We start from the raw sequence: 16,824 nt of genomic DNA on the forward strand, positions 1-16,824 counted from the left end.
TTTGTTTTGAAAGCTCCCGGAAGTTCATTGTTTTTGATGACGCGATATCTCAGTATAACTGATTCCGGTGTTTTGTTTGTACTTTGGGGAAATTAATTGTACAAAATTAGAATTTTAATGCTTTAAATCAGGCAGGGACAAAAAGTCACACTACCCTAAGCCAATGGAACATTTTTCTTCAGCGGTGCGGCCGCTGCGTAGCTCGTCTCATTCATTCTGGCTAACGCTAGCTTTGTAGCGGTGGTCCACACTAACCTGACCAGGGTTTGCGTTTCTAGCCTTCGTTAAGGTACTTTTAGCCGCTGGACCTGACTTGTATTGTTAAGATCCAGCGTGACTTCAGTTTTCTGTTTCCCGTCAGCTATTTAATCAGTCTCCTTTGAATTAGGTGAGCAAGATTAATTGTTATTCCCTAAAATGGATTATGAACATAAAGCGAAAGCAGTGGCCGACTGCTTGATGAGCTACAGGAAGGATGAGTCTGGATGGAAAGTCTGCAAGAAATCGGTAAATGTTTCTTACATCCTCATATGAGCTCAACACTATTTCCCTACATTTTCGAGATACATGCTGTTCTCTGGTCTAGTGGGTTAACTGACGTGGCCCGCGTCGGTAGTTCAAAGTTCACAAACGTTAGTTTGGGCTTTCTAACTTGAAAGCTTAGCTAATAACATTTTGCATCCCATTCATTCACCACAGAGGAGTAAAACGTGTGTTTTACTACTGACTGTACTGACTACAGCTAAATAGTAGACATAGAATACATATTGGTCGTTTCTCAGTACCAAAGTACGCAAGTTCGTGCTCGGAAAGTCCGGAGTCCGGACTTTCCGTACTCGTACAGATCAGCTGTTTACACAGGTAGGTTTATAATATGGAACAGTTTCTACTGCAGCTCTCATTTGGATAAATCTGTACTGAGTCCTAATCCTCCGAACTCTTTGAATTTTATCAGAGTTATTTCTTATATCAAAAGCATATTGATTCTCCTTCAGCCTCCTCATTTATCTGAGTTGCCTCGCTGTTTTCAGAGACGCAATTCAGTTTGCATTGAATTTTTGAGTCTCTAATTCACATTCTCTCGGCAGAATGCTGGTTTTCACTGAAGTGAACTACCTGCATCTTTGTATATAAATTACAGTGCATTGTTAGATCATCCTGCAATTGCGACATGACAGTAATTTGCCTCACATAGTAAATCTGACTTGTACTGAAGTAAAAAATAAATCCTAAAGACTGAAATACAGGAAAGGACGTTACCAATGAACACTGATTATACAGAACGTTAAGCACATTTTTATCAGTGAATGTAGATCATAATCTTGAGCTCATGGAGAAACAATTCAACAAGGGGTTTTTATTCCAGCAGTGTGATGTTCAGAGTTCAGCTGTGACTTTAACAAACTGTTGTTAAAAACTCTAAATATATCAAGAATTTATGCTATGATTCCCGTGATCTGCGCAATTGTTTATTATGTCTGTTGCAATGAATTATGGGACACTGTTCTCTCCCACCTTTTCATAAAGGATGGTCCAGTGTATCCTATGCTAATGGAAGCATTGAAGCTCCTTTCCTTATTATTTGGAGAATTGGAACAGCTCTTGCCACACAGGTACTTCCAGGTCACGTCTCTCAGTTAGGAGCCTGCCGAATCAAAATGGATTTTGTTTCTGTTTTCTGGTAGACGGTGACATTCTACTTTATTTAACAAAAATTCAAAAGAAAAAAACAGGAATACAGAGGAAGTCTAGATGTCATGGTTTCCTAGTAGCAGGCGATTCATGCACATCCATTTAAGGTTTTGTAAGTGAGTTGTTACTTCTATTTTTAGACATTTGTATAAAAGTTAAAAATTGAGCTTAAATGATCACAATTCAGGTTTGGATTTACACATCTGTCAAATTGCTTTGTATTTGTATGTGGATTGGAATTTGTGAGTCCTCAAAAGTTAGACAGAAATCACTGTACACTGTACAGTACATGACTGTAGGTCAGGAGCAGGTCATCTGTTATCGAAAGCTTGGCAGTTCGATACCTGGCTGCTCCAAGGTGCATGCCAAACATCCTTGGACAAGATACTAACCTCAAATTGCTCTCTGATGCATCACAGTCACACATCAATGTGTGAATGTGCGTGAATGTTAGATAGAAAGTTGTTAAATATAGAAAAAAGAGAAAAAATGTTATATAAGAACCAGTCCATTTATCATGTGTAAATCTTAGTTTACGTCTGTAGATCATGTATGCATTTGTAACACTTTGAGGTAAATCTCTCTGCTAGGAGAGACCTGGCAGATTGCTAGCAGTCTCTTGTGGGTAAGTCTACTGGTAGAAATTCATCATCATCTACAGGGTTTATTTAAGCTGATGCTAGCTGAGAGCAGAAAACGTTTAACTTAGTGATGAACTCAGATGACAAACTTCATCATTAGTTATTAAGCTAATATCAATGATAGCCTGCTGTTATCCAAGAAGAGTAGGATCAACATCAAAGTGTTCCACACTACCTGGTTTATCCATATTCAAATATACAGAGATTCATTAGCATATACCTAGTTCAGAGGATGATCCACAGGGATATTCAACCGTAGTGTTCCCAAATCTGCAGCTACGCACTGACTGAAGAATGTCCAGCGTGGAAGAGCAGCTTATTTAAACCACACATTAACCTTTATAGGTTACTGTGTGGGGTTTGTAACTTGTAAATCTATGTTTTCTAATAGAGGGTTGATGAACTGGTCTGTTTTATTTAGAGAAAGAAACAGGAACAGAGTGGAAGCCCAGATGTCACAGTTTTCCTATGGGACTTGAACATAATGTACATTTGTGGATCTCATGTATTTTAAACTTTTGTATGCACAAGAAGCTTTTTAAAAAGAAAAATGATTCGATTTGTGCAGCTGCAATTAAAAAAGTTGCACGCAAATGATCACTATTTATTTTAAATGTGTGCATCAAGTTTGGATGGACACGTTTGTAAAATTGTTTAATGTGGTCCGATTTTTTTGTATGTGAATTGAAGCACACATTTGTGTGTACCCAAAGGTTACACACAAATCACTCCGCACATTTGTAAATCTTACACGCTTGTGTATCATATACATTTGTAACTCTTTTCATGCGAATTTCTCTCCATAGATTTTCAACAAACCCGACACGGTCCATTATAGCCAAATGCTGTTCACAGTTAATGTTCCGTTTTCTTTGGCAGAATGATGTCATTGTGTCGTGGCGACCCTCATCTGAGTTCCCGGGGAATCTGTGAGAAATCTGTCTTTTTTTCACTTCTTTTGCACTATTGCTTTCCTCAAGTATTAAGCACACATCAAATATACAGATTAGTGCTTTTCTGGAGAAAACATTGTTGTGCAGGTGTAAGAATAAAAACAGGAATAAGGATAATGGTGACTTTTTAGGATGATGGAATTAAAACCAAACCAAACCAGAAATGCCTCAGAAAAACTTTTGTGCTTGTTGGGGCTCCTGGAATATTGTTTTTTTTTTTTTTTTTTTTTTTGGAATACACTTCTTTTCATCAGTAATTGTAATCATACATTTATCTGTGGATGATTTTATTCAACTTCTAGTTTAACTCAGATTAAAAATAAAAATAGAGCACTGTGTGTTCTTGACTTTAAAGTTCAGGTATCAAGGGGAAACTACCAGTTCATGGTGGAAATTCCCTTTTCAGTGCAGCTGGCCAAACAATAAGGAACCCACTTACTGGTTAAGAGACACAGACTGACAGTAGACAGCATATACTCAGTTTTTTTAAGATAAAACTAACTCATTGTTACTGCCAGGGGCAGCACAAAAGTGACCCTCTGGGACTGATTTTTAGTTTTAGTGTTCTTATTTTCCACCAAGTTATCGGTTATGTTACTAGTTAGCTAACAGAAACCAATGCAAGTCTATTGACTGCAACCAGCCAACAAACCCAATGATGTCACATTCTGTTCTGCCACAAGATGGCATTAAGTGATTCAAGTTTTTAAAACACGTTTATTTCTTAAGTCCAGCTACATAGACAGTGTTGCATCTGTGTCTGTTTTTGAGAGCAGAGCTCCATGGTGTAAATTAGCCTTTATATATGAAGTGTTTCATGTCCACTTTAACCTCCTAGGACCTGGCGTCCACATATGTGGACATCACATTTTGGATTGTCTAGACCAAAATACAAAGTTTTGCTCTGCAAGGGCCTGATATCCTCTCACGAGGACATTATACTACCACTGTTCTATTGAAATTTAAAGCGAATGTACTCATATGTGAATCTCATCTTTCTCAGAAACAAATATTAGGTAAAAAAAACCCCAAAACATCTAATTCTTTGTTTTAACATTCATCAGGTCCCAAAGAGAAATTAACAATGAAATGAAAGAGTTTGGGTCTTAGGAGGTTAAATATGAGTGAAAAGGTAGCTAGGTAAATTATTTCATTACACTGGCCTCATAATGAAAGCTTGTAAAGTTACAGCAGATCATTATTACTTATCCTAATGTTTGGTGGACCTCAGAATTTCTCTAAAAATTGGCATATAGCTAAACTGCATTGCATAAATCAGAGTGTATTATTATGCTGAGTTCAGTACACTTTTATTCGTATAGCACAAGTGTACAACAACAGTTGTTTCAATGTTCTTTACAACATAAAGACCCTACAAAATGATCCAATAATCCTCTTTAAGCCAGAAATTGGTTACAGATGGGAGGAAAAACTCCCTTTTAACAGCAAAACTGCACTCAGGAAAGACACTGGTCGGGTGTAAGGGTAAAAATGGGCTGCTCTCAAATTAGATATCTTTTTTTTATTGATAATTTCATAGCTTCTATTTAAAGGAATCAGTTTGGAGCCATTGCAGTTTTCAGAAAAGCTAGTGAGTCTACTTTACATACTTAAATGTAGATCTTTAATAATTCTCAGTGCATCACCTGCATGTGAATGTTTTTGCAAGTCACATTTATAACAGAATGTTTTGCTTCTGTTATCTGTGTGCGTAGGTCAAATTGTTTTCTTATACAAGAATGTGGTAGTCATTCCTTCATAATCTTCTCTCCTGACTATGTGCCATTATCTGATTACACTGGTAGTTATAAGGGTGACGGGATTGTCAACGGCACTCCTGAAAAAGTGTGGGAATGTCTTAAACCGGTACCCAATGGGCTCAGAGTCAAATGGGACAACAATGTCAAAAGGTTTGAGGTTCTGGAACAAATTACAGAGGTGTGTTATTTTTTTTGTCTCCTTTCTGTTCAAATAATGTTTTGTGATCATTATTATTATTATTATCATTATTTATTTAACCATAGAGTTTTTATGGGGGAAATACTTATTTGATCCCAAGCTGAAGTTTGCACAAAAACAAATGTTTTGTTTTTTTTAATTTTACAGTAGTTTTCTTTAATAACGAGAGACTGAATATCAACCAAAAATCCAGAAAAACACATTACATAAAGGTTATAAATTGATTCGCATGCCATTGAATTTCATTGAGATAAGTATTTGATCCCATACAACTCAATCAGAATTCAGTCTCCCACAGATTACAGTCATTCAACAAATTACATATACTACTGATTTCAACGTGTTGATGAAATGAGATCGATGAAAATTACACCTGTTGGTGCAAATATTTGGAAATGGAAGAAATATAAAATGACAACCAGTCTCTCTTAGTCTGGAGTTCCATGCAAGATCTTGCCTCATGGGATAAGGTAAGTCATGAGAAAGGTGCTGGATCAGTTCACAACTAGGGCTGGGTATCGTCACTGATTTCTAGAATCGATTCGTTTCCGATTCACAAGGTCTCGAATCGATTTGATCCACGATTCGATTCAATTGGATTCAATTGGATTCAATTCAATTCAATTCAATTCAATTCTATTTGAATCTGGGAAATTTTGACAGTCATAAATATTATAATTCAGATCAGTACATTTACATATTTTTGTATCTATAAAAAGGAAGCTGACACGCAAGACTTTATCAAAGGTGTGAGCGTCACAGCAGATGCCTTTGTGTCAAAGTAGCTGAAGATAAAACACAGAAAAACATGAAGGTGATTTTCCTGGCCTGGGATTTTATAAAAATATTCTGCAGTACATCAAAAAGGAAAGAAAACCATTAATCAACATATGAACATTACCTCTGACGTTACAGCGGTTTTATTAGAGACACGGCTAAGCGTTTTAGCATTTTGCATAATTTTAAAAAGTTTAAATTTGTTCAGTATTGAACGGCAGAAATTAGGTTTTCTTTTCGGAAGTATGTAAAAGGAAAAAAAAAAAACAGCGGCCGACAGCGCTGTAAACAACGGTAGACTTGTGCGTAACAAGCAAGCGAATAATGCAGAAACAGATTTTTAGACGGGAAACTGTTCTTGAAGTACAGAGAGAGAGAGAGAGAGAGAGAGAGAGAGATTTTATCGTGGTGGAAGCAAAACAGCAAAAGTCAGAGTGAATTCATAACGATGTTTATGTGAAGCGTAGTTTGGATCTTCTTTTGCTGCTGGTTCGGTCAATATTGTTTGGAGAGAGATAAAACTAACAGCTTTAGAATCAGCGCAAAAAGGGCGTGAACACAAAGCGCGGACCCGCCGACAGATCGGAATCAGCGAGCTGTCGGCTTTCAGCCCCGACCGTGTCCGTGCCATCAGGTGAAAAAGGCGACATCTCACTGATTCTGATCTGCGGGTCCGCGCTGTGTGTTTACGTCTTTGTGCAGAATCCGTGTACCTGCTCTCATTTACTGTCTTAGCTGTTTGGTGGTTATTGAAATTTTGTGAGGTTTCACCTGAGATTCTGGCATTTCGGGCAAAATAAATTTATATAAAAAAATCGATTCAGGATTTTAATGAATCGATTTCACGTTATCCAAGCCAGAATCGATTTTAATCGATAAATCGATTATAAAAACCCACCCCTATTCACAACTACATGGGAGAAACTTGTTAATGATCTTGTTGATTAAGGCAGTTGGGACCATTACATCAAGAACAGCATTGTTAGCATTATGCTTTGGGACTGTTTCTCTGCTGAGGGTACAGAACAATTTGACTGTATTGAGGGGCCAGTGGACCGGTCTGTGTACCATAAAACCCAGTGAGCAATGGGTCATGGATGGGTCATCCAGAATGACAGTGATCCAAAACATACTGCAATGGCAATGAAGGAGCGACTTAAGATAAAACACATTTGGTCATAGATTGGCTTAGCCAGTCTCCAGACCCATTTTCATATAGAAAGTCTATGGAAGGAGTTGAAACTTCAAATTACTTTAGAGAGTTTCTAGAGGAGTGCCCGTCCTGAGATGCATGCAAACCTGGCAACCAGGAAGAGTTTCATTACCAAGTCATGTTTGCTTGGATCAAATACTTTTTTCCCTCAATAACAAGCAGATCAATTTACAACTTTTATGTAATGTGTTTTTTCTGTATTTTTGAGTAACTATTATGTCTCTCTCTTCTTTAAATGTACCACCAGAAAAATTAGAAACTGTTCTTTTCTTTGTGAATAAACTTATAAATTCAGTTGGGATCAAATAATTATTTGCCCCACTGTAGTTTTTCCCTTACATTCTTTAAAGTTCCATCAAGTCATTCAATTTTTAATTTTATTTAAAGCTGCATCAGTTTTTTGTGTTTTGTTTTGTTTTTGCTTTCCTCAAAACTATTTGGAAATCTTATATTAACCAGCATCTATTAATACGTAGTATGAATGAAAGCGCTTCTCACATCTCTTGTCATGGTTACGTGTTTGTCTGTTAATGAAAACTGATAAATTGGAAAAGTCACTTACTTTATTTTAAAGTGAAATTCTTGCCTGGTGCAGTTTTAAATGCATATGCGCTTCACTTGTTCCACATTTGGTCATATTACAGCCGTACTCCACAGTGGCTTAAATTTATTTTTCACCTCAAAGTTCTACACACGATACCCCATAATGATGAAATGTAAAAAAAAAATAACAATGTTTGCTTGAAATTCTTGCAAGTTTATTAAAAATAGAAAAACAAAAGTAACTTAACAGTCTTTGCTGTGACAGTTACAACTGAGCTCAGGTGAATCCTGTTTCCACTGATCATTTTTTCAGATGTTTCTACAGCTTGAACAGAGTCCACCTGTGACATATTCAGTTAATTGGACATGATTTGGAAAGGAACACATCTCTCTAAGATCCTCTGACAGTCTATGTCAGAGCACAAACCAAGCCATAAAATCCAAGGAATTGTCTGTAGACCTTCAAGACAGGATTGTATGAAGGCACAGATCTGGAGAAGGGTACAGGAAAAAATCTGCAGCATTGAAAGTCCCAGTGAGCACAGTGATCTTCATCATCTGTACATGGAAGAACTTTGGAACCACCAGTTATCTTCCTAGAGCAATCTGATCTGAGTGATTGGGTTAGAAGGGCCTTAGTCAAGGAGGTGACCAGTCCACTCACTCTCCAGCATTGCTATGTGGAGAGAGAATGAAAGCCACTTGTTTGTAAAAGGCATATGACAGCTGGAGTTTGCCAAAAGGCAACTGAAAGACTCAGATTAGAGAAACGAAATTCTCTGATATGATGAAACAAAGATTTAACTCTTTGGTCTGAATGCTAAATGTCATATCTGGAGGAAACATGGCACGCTCATCACCTGGTCAACTGTCAAGAGACAGGTGGAACTGAAAGATATTGAAGTCCTCCTGGTTTACCTCTCATTACATCTGAGAGAGGGTAAAAGCGCTTAATGTCTACAGGTGATACAGAGTTTGTAAAGTATAAGTCTGTGGTGCTGTGCGGACGCACCTGCACACCATCTGGCTGGCAGTCTGTGAGCTGCCGCCGCATTCAATAAAATGACTCAAAAAGTGACCTGTGGACTCGCCGTGTCTCATTCACGCCACAAAGTCTAATATGATGAATGAGAAATTCAGTAGACATGAATCAGCTTTGACCTTGGCAGATTAGTGTCTTAGGGAGTGTGAGGCTGGCTGCAGGAATGTGAAAGATAAGAAATGTCTCCTATCCATCATTATATATGATTCTGAATTATAGAAATGGCATGTTGTAATTGTTAAAACACAGAATCATAACTTTTATGTGATTTTACTGATAGTTAACTGCTTAATACTGATCAGAATATAATCAGGTGTCATTTTAACCAATGTAACAAATGAGAAAGCAGTCTATGAAATGATTGTGATAGCAGACCTCTCACCGAAATTCTGAATTTTAAAGCATCGCTCAGTTCTTACAGGTTGCTCTATTCAGGTCCTTGGGGCCTACTTTTCCAGACCACTATATTCTAATCCAGTTAGTTACCAGGTGCACGGATTTAGAGGATAACTGGTATGACTGAGGGGAATGCTTGAGCATAGGAACACTGGCAAGTGTTCAGATGGAGCAGGATTGACAAACAGAGGGTTGAGTAAATTTGCAATAATTTCAAGCAAACTTTTTGACTTTGTCATTATAGGGTGTTGTGTGTAGAGGTTAGGGGTAAAAAATACTTTAATTCATTTTGGAATAAGGTTGTACCATGATAATCAAGTAAAGCACTGCGAATACTTTCTGGATGAACTGATATCAAAATGTGTATCATATTTGTTTTTTGTTAAGCTTTTTTGAGTACATCCCCTTGTCGTCCACTCTTGTGCAGGACATCTCGATCTGCCGAACAGTCACGCCCTCTGCAGCTATGGGCATCATAGCACCACGAGACTTTGTAGATGTTATTTTAATTAAGCAATACGAAGATGGCAGCATTTCTTCAAATGGTGCGTAATGACTCAATTTTTGTCTCTTACTCTTCGTGTACTTCTGTCTTTTTTTACTTTCTAAGGTTGATTGTGATGCGCACTTAAGCACCGTTTTTACTTCCAGAAGTGAGTGCATGGCTCTTCGAGATGTTATTATGATTAGGATAAATCGTGGGAGAAATAATTGTCTGATTGCCTGTAAATTTGCTCACTTGCACAGAAATGAACAGCATTGACTGCTTCAGCACTGTGCCGACCCAATCATGTGGTTAGATTAGAGTTAGAGCCAAGTCAGGTTAGTTTGAGGCACACAGTTTACGGTGCCACTATACTCAACTTGTCATCCACCTCTCAGTTTTTGTAAGCTGGGTTGAAGAAACAAGTGTATGATCTTGAAGGGTTTTTTGCACCATTTTAGTTACATTTTAGCAAAGAAGCTCAGAGACGTACAGATACACAGATGGAGGTCCAAGCCTTGGCCTCCAGTTTTGACAACAACATCTCCTATATCAAAGCTTATGTGGTGATACTGTCTGAGTAGCGACACTTATGGTTATTGTTATATACCACAGCAGCTTTCTGCGCCGTAATGGTGGGTATAAATACAAGTGTCTGTGAAATGAGGTTTCGACAGAGGGCAAAGCGACCATTACAGTGGGTATACTGTGGCCTTTAAGGTGCCAATATACCCTCTGCAGTGGTTGCTTCACTCGCCGCCCCACAGTCATCACACAGATGCAGTCATTTATACCCGCCGTTACGGCACAAGAAGACACTGCAGTTTTCTCCTAAATGATAAGTGTCGCCACTCAGATAATATTGCATCATACTTGCTGATAAAGTCGAGAAGAAGTCAAAACCAGAAGCCGGGACTTTGTCAAGTGATTGTTTTTTGCAAAGTTCCTTCCACAAACTCAAAATTTTAAATGGTTGCAACTTCTCCCTCTGTGTGTCAGTGTATCTCTGAGCTTCTGTGCAGGATTCTCGTTAAAATGGTGGTTAAAAAAACAGCACGATCGTACACTTCTCTTCAACGCACCAGGTTACAAAAAAAAAAATGGTGCACGACCGGCCGACGTGCCACAAAAATGATGTCTTGCAACGCAGAATGTGATGTGAAAATCGCCATGTGACACAAGCGACACGGTGATAAAAACAGCCTCAGGAGGAGCAGCCAGGAGCAGTGTGTGTGCTGTTTGGGCTGCTGCAGCCATATACACCAGTACGCTCGTAAAGTGAGAGCAGTAAAAGAGAAATGACAGAAAAATGTAATGAACACTCAGCCAACAACAGTACTCTGACAGACACAGCCCAAAGTTCTAAAGACGACGACACTTACAAGAGCCAACTTGGTAATGTAAAGATATTTTGGCAACTCGATGTTTGACAAAGAAGCAGAGTGGTATACGCAAAGGCAACTAACTTTATGAATCATTTTTTATTATTTTAAGCAGTGCTGTCCATGTGCAATGCACAGTTGACTTTTATCTGCACGATGCAGTGCATGAACAGTCTCAGACACTTTCTCCCTTTCAGTGATATCACAAATGTAGAAGTCTACTTTATTTTAAAAGACGTGATAACAGTAAAGTTGAAAATACTGGCTTTAACTGGCTGATTAAAGGAGCTGACCTACTCCCTGGCCCTAAAGTCAGTTCAGTTTTTGCCATGAATCGCTGTGTGGCAGGCAGGAGATTGGACCAAATGCAGGACTCACGGACAACGAAGGAGAGAACTAAAGAAGGCAGCTTTATTTTGGCTGTAAAACTCTTTATACAGAAAACAAAACCGAAAACGAGGAACTAGAAATACGAACGTTAATGTAAACACTAAGACACTGGGAAACAGAGCTAGGAAAGGAGCACAGAAGGAAAAACAACATATTGGAGGTACGACGCGACAACAAGCAGGGGAAGACAGAGGACTAAAATACACAACGGAGAAATCAGGGAATGGGAGACTGGAGGGAAACACAGCTGGAACTAATTAGGCAGACGAGACGGGGGACAGAAGCTGAGCACAGAACAGGACTATCAAAAATAAAACAGGAAGCACATGACAGGGACAGGTATGGGGTGATATGGTACTACAAGGTCATTAAGATAAGATGGGGCCTGATTATTAAAGACCTTGTATGTGAGGAGCAGAATTTTTAATTCAATTCTGGATTTAACAGGAAGCCAATGAAGGGAAGCCAATACAGGAGAAATCTGCTCTCTCTTTCGAGTCCCTGTCAGGACTCTTGCTGCAGCATTTTGGATTAGCTGAAGGCTTTTCAGAGAGTTTTTATGACATCCTGATAATAATGAATTACAGTAGTCCAGCCTGGAAGTAATAAATGCATGAACTAGTTTTTCAGCTTCACTCTGAGACAGGATATTTCTAATTTTAGAGATGTTGCGCAAATGGAAGAAAGCAGTCTTACATATTTGTTTAATGTGTGCATTGAAGGACATATCCTGGTCAAAAACAGACATAATAAATAAATGAATAGGACATTCATCAGAGAAATATATAGAAAAAGAAGAAAATAACTGAGGTAAAATCACTATATTATCAGAAGCATTTGCACTGCAAAGCAGCACTGCCATTAATCAGCCTGTTCTGAAGATGCCATCAGTTTTAGATCAGTGGAGCTCCAGGAACTACAATGCAATGAACTGATGCAAAATATGCTGGTTACTTTGTTTTGTACTTTGAGACATGTTTACCAATAGCATTTTTATTGTGATGAGGTTAAACTACACGTTTACATTGTTACAATCTAATATTCTCAAAAATGTTATGAATCTTTGATTTATTCTCCCATGGACCGGTATAAATAGACTCATATGGTTATGTCCTTGTATCTTTTGTGTGACATCAAAAAGCTACCAATACAATTCACCCGAGCTGCCCTCCCCAGTCTGGCTATGTGAGAGGATTCAACCATCCCTGTGGTTGCATCTGTGTCCCCGTCTCAGGGTGAGTAACTAAACAATATATTCTATTTCATTTGTGTGTGTGTGTGTGTTAAAAGTTTCTCTCTTTTTTTCCCCCTTGGTTTTTTCCAGAGAGCCCAACAAAACCCAGGTGCTGACTTTTTTCCAAACAGACCTAGGAGGCTACCTCCCTCGTTCTGTGGTTGACTCATTCTTCCCCTCCAGCATGGCTGAGTTCTACAGCAACCTGGCCAAGTCTGTTAAATCACTCAAGGACTTTTGACACAAAGAGTTCAATTCCTGCCCGAGGGCTGCTCACGAGTAGTTCAGATGTTCATGCCATTTTTAACAGTCTAAGTCAACAGTAATGAACAAGCTCAGATTATCAGATGATCACTTGAACATAGACGTATTTGTACACGTGTTAAAAGCATGAAAAACATTCCTTTTTTATGAGAATAGTGTGGCATTAGACATTTTCTCTTCTTACTTACGTGTATAGTAAACATGCACATTGCACGGCTCTTAGTCAACTTATGCTGATATCGTTTATTGGTTTTAACTTCATACCTCACATTTACAGCTGTTAAAAGAAGTACGAAACACATCACCAATGTTTCAAGTAAATATATTTCTAAAGTTCCTATTGACCTCAAATTTTTACTATGTGTGTAACAACCCAGTTAATCCACACATGCAAAGAAATCAAACCATAGATGTCCATAAAGTTATTTATAATAACAAAAAGGGACACAGGTTAAACACATGAAGAAAGTCATGACAGCAACCGAAATCTATCATTAATTAGAATGCAATCCTGCCACTCAGTGCAAATTAATATTAGCTTGTTCAGTCCCACCTGATGGCTGATAAAAAGTAACATTACCAAGGTGTCACACAAGAATCTCATGATGCTCTGCAAGACCTTTGCAACTTTATTGTTGCAAAAGATACTGATGGCACTGGTTACAGAAGAATTTTAAAATACTGAAAGTTCCAGTGAGCACGGTTGGGACCATAATCTGACCAAAAACCAGCCACAACCAGGTGCTTCCCGCAACATTTCAGACAGAGGAGTGAAAAGAATAATCAGAAGAGTTTTCCAGCAGTGAAGGACCACTTGTAGAAAGCTACAGAAACACCTGGAATCAGCAGGTACTGTTATTTCAAAGAAAAAATTAAGTAATGCACTCCACCCCCATGGCCTGTATCCATGTTCACCATGCGTAACTTCATTGCTGAATAAAAAGCATGTTGAAATACGTTTAAAGTTTGCTGAACTTTTAAAGAAATGCTGTGAAATGCTGGGAGAATAAAGTCTGTTCAGATGAGACCAAAACTGAACTGTTTTGATGCCATAATAGAGATCATCATCATATTATTATTATTATCCAAGAAACGCTATACCAACGGTGAAGTTTGGCGACAGGAACATCAAGCTGTGGGGCTATTTTTTCAGCTTAGGGTACTGGCATGCTTCATATAATTAAATGAAGGATGTGTGGGGCAAATGTACAGAGACATTCTTGATAAGAATCTGCTGCTCGAAGACTGTTTATGGGGAAGAGTAGGCCCAAACTCCCACCTGAGCAATGCATAGTTTTTCATCTTGAAGCTGTCATCACCAACAAAGGCTTTTGGATAAATTTCAGTAACCATGTTCAATACTTACACATAATTTATGGACATCTATGGTTTGATTTCTTTGCATGTGTGGATTGGATGGGTTGTTACTGACATCTGTTAGAATTTCATGACAGTAGCACTGTTACAAATATTTACTTAAAAAAGTGAGTGACATTTTCTATACTTATTTTACCCGCTTGTTCGTGTTGTACTTGAATTCCTGTGGTTTTGTTCACCTGCAAACAATGAATATCTACCTCTTTTATCAGCTATACTAAAACGATAAAGTATACATTGGAATTCGTGGGGAGCCCTTGTAAGCAAATTTTTTTTTTTTTTATCCTTCTGACGTACCTAAAATGCCTTTAAATTGGATATTTTTAATGCTGTTCACCTGAGCAGAAGTGTCTTCCTGTGACTTTCATGGCAGTGTTTTCTGAAGCACAGTTTCCATTCTGTTTCTTGGTAAACTGTACCTGAAACAACAGTGGAACTTTGGTAGACTGGTTCAGTAATGACCAAATCAATTATATTTCATTTAGGAAAACATAAAAAGTTTTTTCTTTTTTTTTTTTTTGTCATTTTCATATCAATTTATAAAACTACGACTGACAGATTTGATGTAAAAAAAATTTGAAAAATTGCTTGAGGTAATTGCATGTGTAAGATAGAATGATGAGAATAACTGCTGTATAACTGGCTCAAGATATCAAGCTGTCACAACCAATTCAAAAGAAAAAGGAAATTTTCAGTGAGGGTGAAGTATAGGCAATGTACGGTAAACGTCACACGTGAAACAATCATAATGATGAAATGAAAGTGATACATAGAAAAATAAAAAGTGGTATTTATAAGATGAATATAAAAGATAAAAAACACAGATGTTAATAAACGCTGTATGCGTAGTAATGTTTGGACAAAGTTTTGTTCTGATTGGCTGATCCATTAAGGAGGATATCTGTACTGTACGAAGATGAATATGGGTAATAGCTTATTTCATCTTTTTCTGTTTTAACAAGTAAGCAAACATTCCGTTTAATCTATGGAAACTACAGTAGTCTATTTGCAGTGCTTTGGGTTTTTTTATGGGGAGGGGTTACAGTTTATAAATCCTAAAGACAAAAGTAAGTTTCTAACTGAATGGAAATGCACTGATTTTAATCTTAATTTAATCTAATTTAATTTTCAAGACAGAGTGGGGGACTTTGCTAGCACTTAATGCATAATAGTGTCAGACTAAGCATTATCAAGGTATTAGCAAGAGCTTAATTCACCTTTTACATTACATTACACTGTATTATGCCATTTATAAATACAGCTAAATTATTATGAATATGATCATGACTATGATTATGATTATTGCTAGCAGTGATGTAGTATCAGTGATTGCTGTACATGGTGTCAGTATACAAAACAACATACTAGGGAGGATTAATTACATATAAAAAATAAGTACTTGCTAATAAGTTAATGCTTAATAGTGTGACACTATAAAGTGCTACTGGAGCTTCACATTAATTTATAGTATTTTGTTTCTTCAAATTCTATTGATGGAATGCATGGATTAGGAATTTCTATTTCTTCAGCATTATGCCAATTTTTGCCAATTTGGATTTTCTTTCTAAGAACTATAACTGACAGCATAGACAAATAAAATCCAATTCTGATCAATTACCTACAATTATCATGCTTTAATGAACCCATACCAAGTTCAAACCAACACTTGTATAATAATCCCCACTGTATTCACTGATTTGAGAGGTTGTAATCACAGAGTTGTGGTTGTAATTAGTAAAAATAAATAAATAAATATGAGTAAACTTTGAATGCAGCCCATATTTGTGAAAACGTCAATCAACACATTTGTGAATATTTTTTCTGTAACTGTATATTATAAAATTTATGAAGTTTTTTTTCAAGTGAAAATGTCAGAATACAAGATCACATTTTTTTCTACACATTCTCACTTTTTATTCTTCAAGCTCTCACATTTTCCAACACATTTACCTTCAGGCTCTGTGGTGCCAGACGGTGAATAGAGGACAAAGGGCCTCGAGGCCACCCTCGTCAAAGACATTCACACCATTGGCCTGCTGGTGTGAATGTCAGTACCCAAGAAATTTTTGTGTAGGGCTCTTCCAGTGCTCATCCTGTTTCTCCTTGAATAAAGAAGCAGATAATGGTCCTGTTGATGCGTTAGGACCTGTCCAGTTCTCTGGCTGTCTCCTGGAATTTCCTTCATAATCTTGAGCAAACCTTCTAGCTATGGCACGTATTGATGCGCTTGGAGGATTTGGACTACCTGTGCAAAATCTGTAGGGTCCAAATTTCACTTCACACTTACTATAGTGTCACTGACCCTAGCAAAATGCAAAACTGGTAAAAAACAAAACAGAAACTATGAGAAGACAAAATGTCAGTGGCCTCCACCTGTAAAACCGTTCCTATTTTGGGGGTCGTCTAATTGTTGCCCCTCCAGTGCACCTGATGTTCATTTCATTAACACCAAAGCAGCTGAAAACCCCCTGACAAGA

At 37.7% G+C, this 16,824-nt stretch overlaps 1 protein-coding gene across 1 annotated transcript; it reads left to right on the forward strand.

Moving 5' to 3' along the window:
• Window positions 1–47: 47 nt before the first annotated feature.
• On the forward strand, window positions 48–16,117 carry stard5 (StAR related lipid transfer domain containing 5). The gene is made up of 6 exons (XM_063470422.1): window positions 48–507; window positions 3,213–3,262; window positions 5,092–5,224; window positions 9,644–9,761; window positions 12,614–12,707; window positions 12,797–16,117. The coding sequence occupies exons 1-6, from the start codon at window positions 418–420 to the stop codon at window positions 12,945–12,947; spliced, it is 636 nt and encodes a 211-aa protein (XP_063326492.1). The 5' UTR covers window positions 48–417; the 3' UTR covers window positions 12,948–16,117.
• The last annotated feature ends 707 nt before the right edge of the window (window positions 16,118–16,824 follow it).

Source organism: Pelmatolapia mariae, linkage group LG1, assembly GCF_036321145.2.
Source record: "Pelmatolapia mariae isolate MD_Pm_ZW linkage group LG1, Pm_UMD_F_2, whole genome shotgun sequence".
NCBI lineage: Eukaryota > Metazoa > Chordata > Actinopteri > Cichliformes > Cichlidae > Pelmatolapia > Pelmatolapia mariae.

What these genes read in the sequence shown, in the direction of transcription:
- stard5 (XM_063470422.1), top strand. Translation starts at nt 418, where the DNA reads ATGGATTATGAACATAAAGCGAAAGCAGTGGCCGACTGCTTGATGAGC. An exon ending in TTCTGGAACAAATTACAGAG is followed by an intron (nt 5,225 to 9,643) that starts GTGTGTTATTTT and finishes ACTCTTGTGCAG; the next exon opens with GACATCTCGATCTGCCGAAC. An exon ending in ATCTGTGTCCCCGTCTCAGG is followed by an intron (nt 12,708 to 12,796) that starts GTGAGTAACTAA and finishes GGTTTTTTCCAG; the next exon opens with AGAGCCCAACAAAACCCAGG.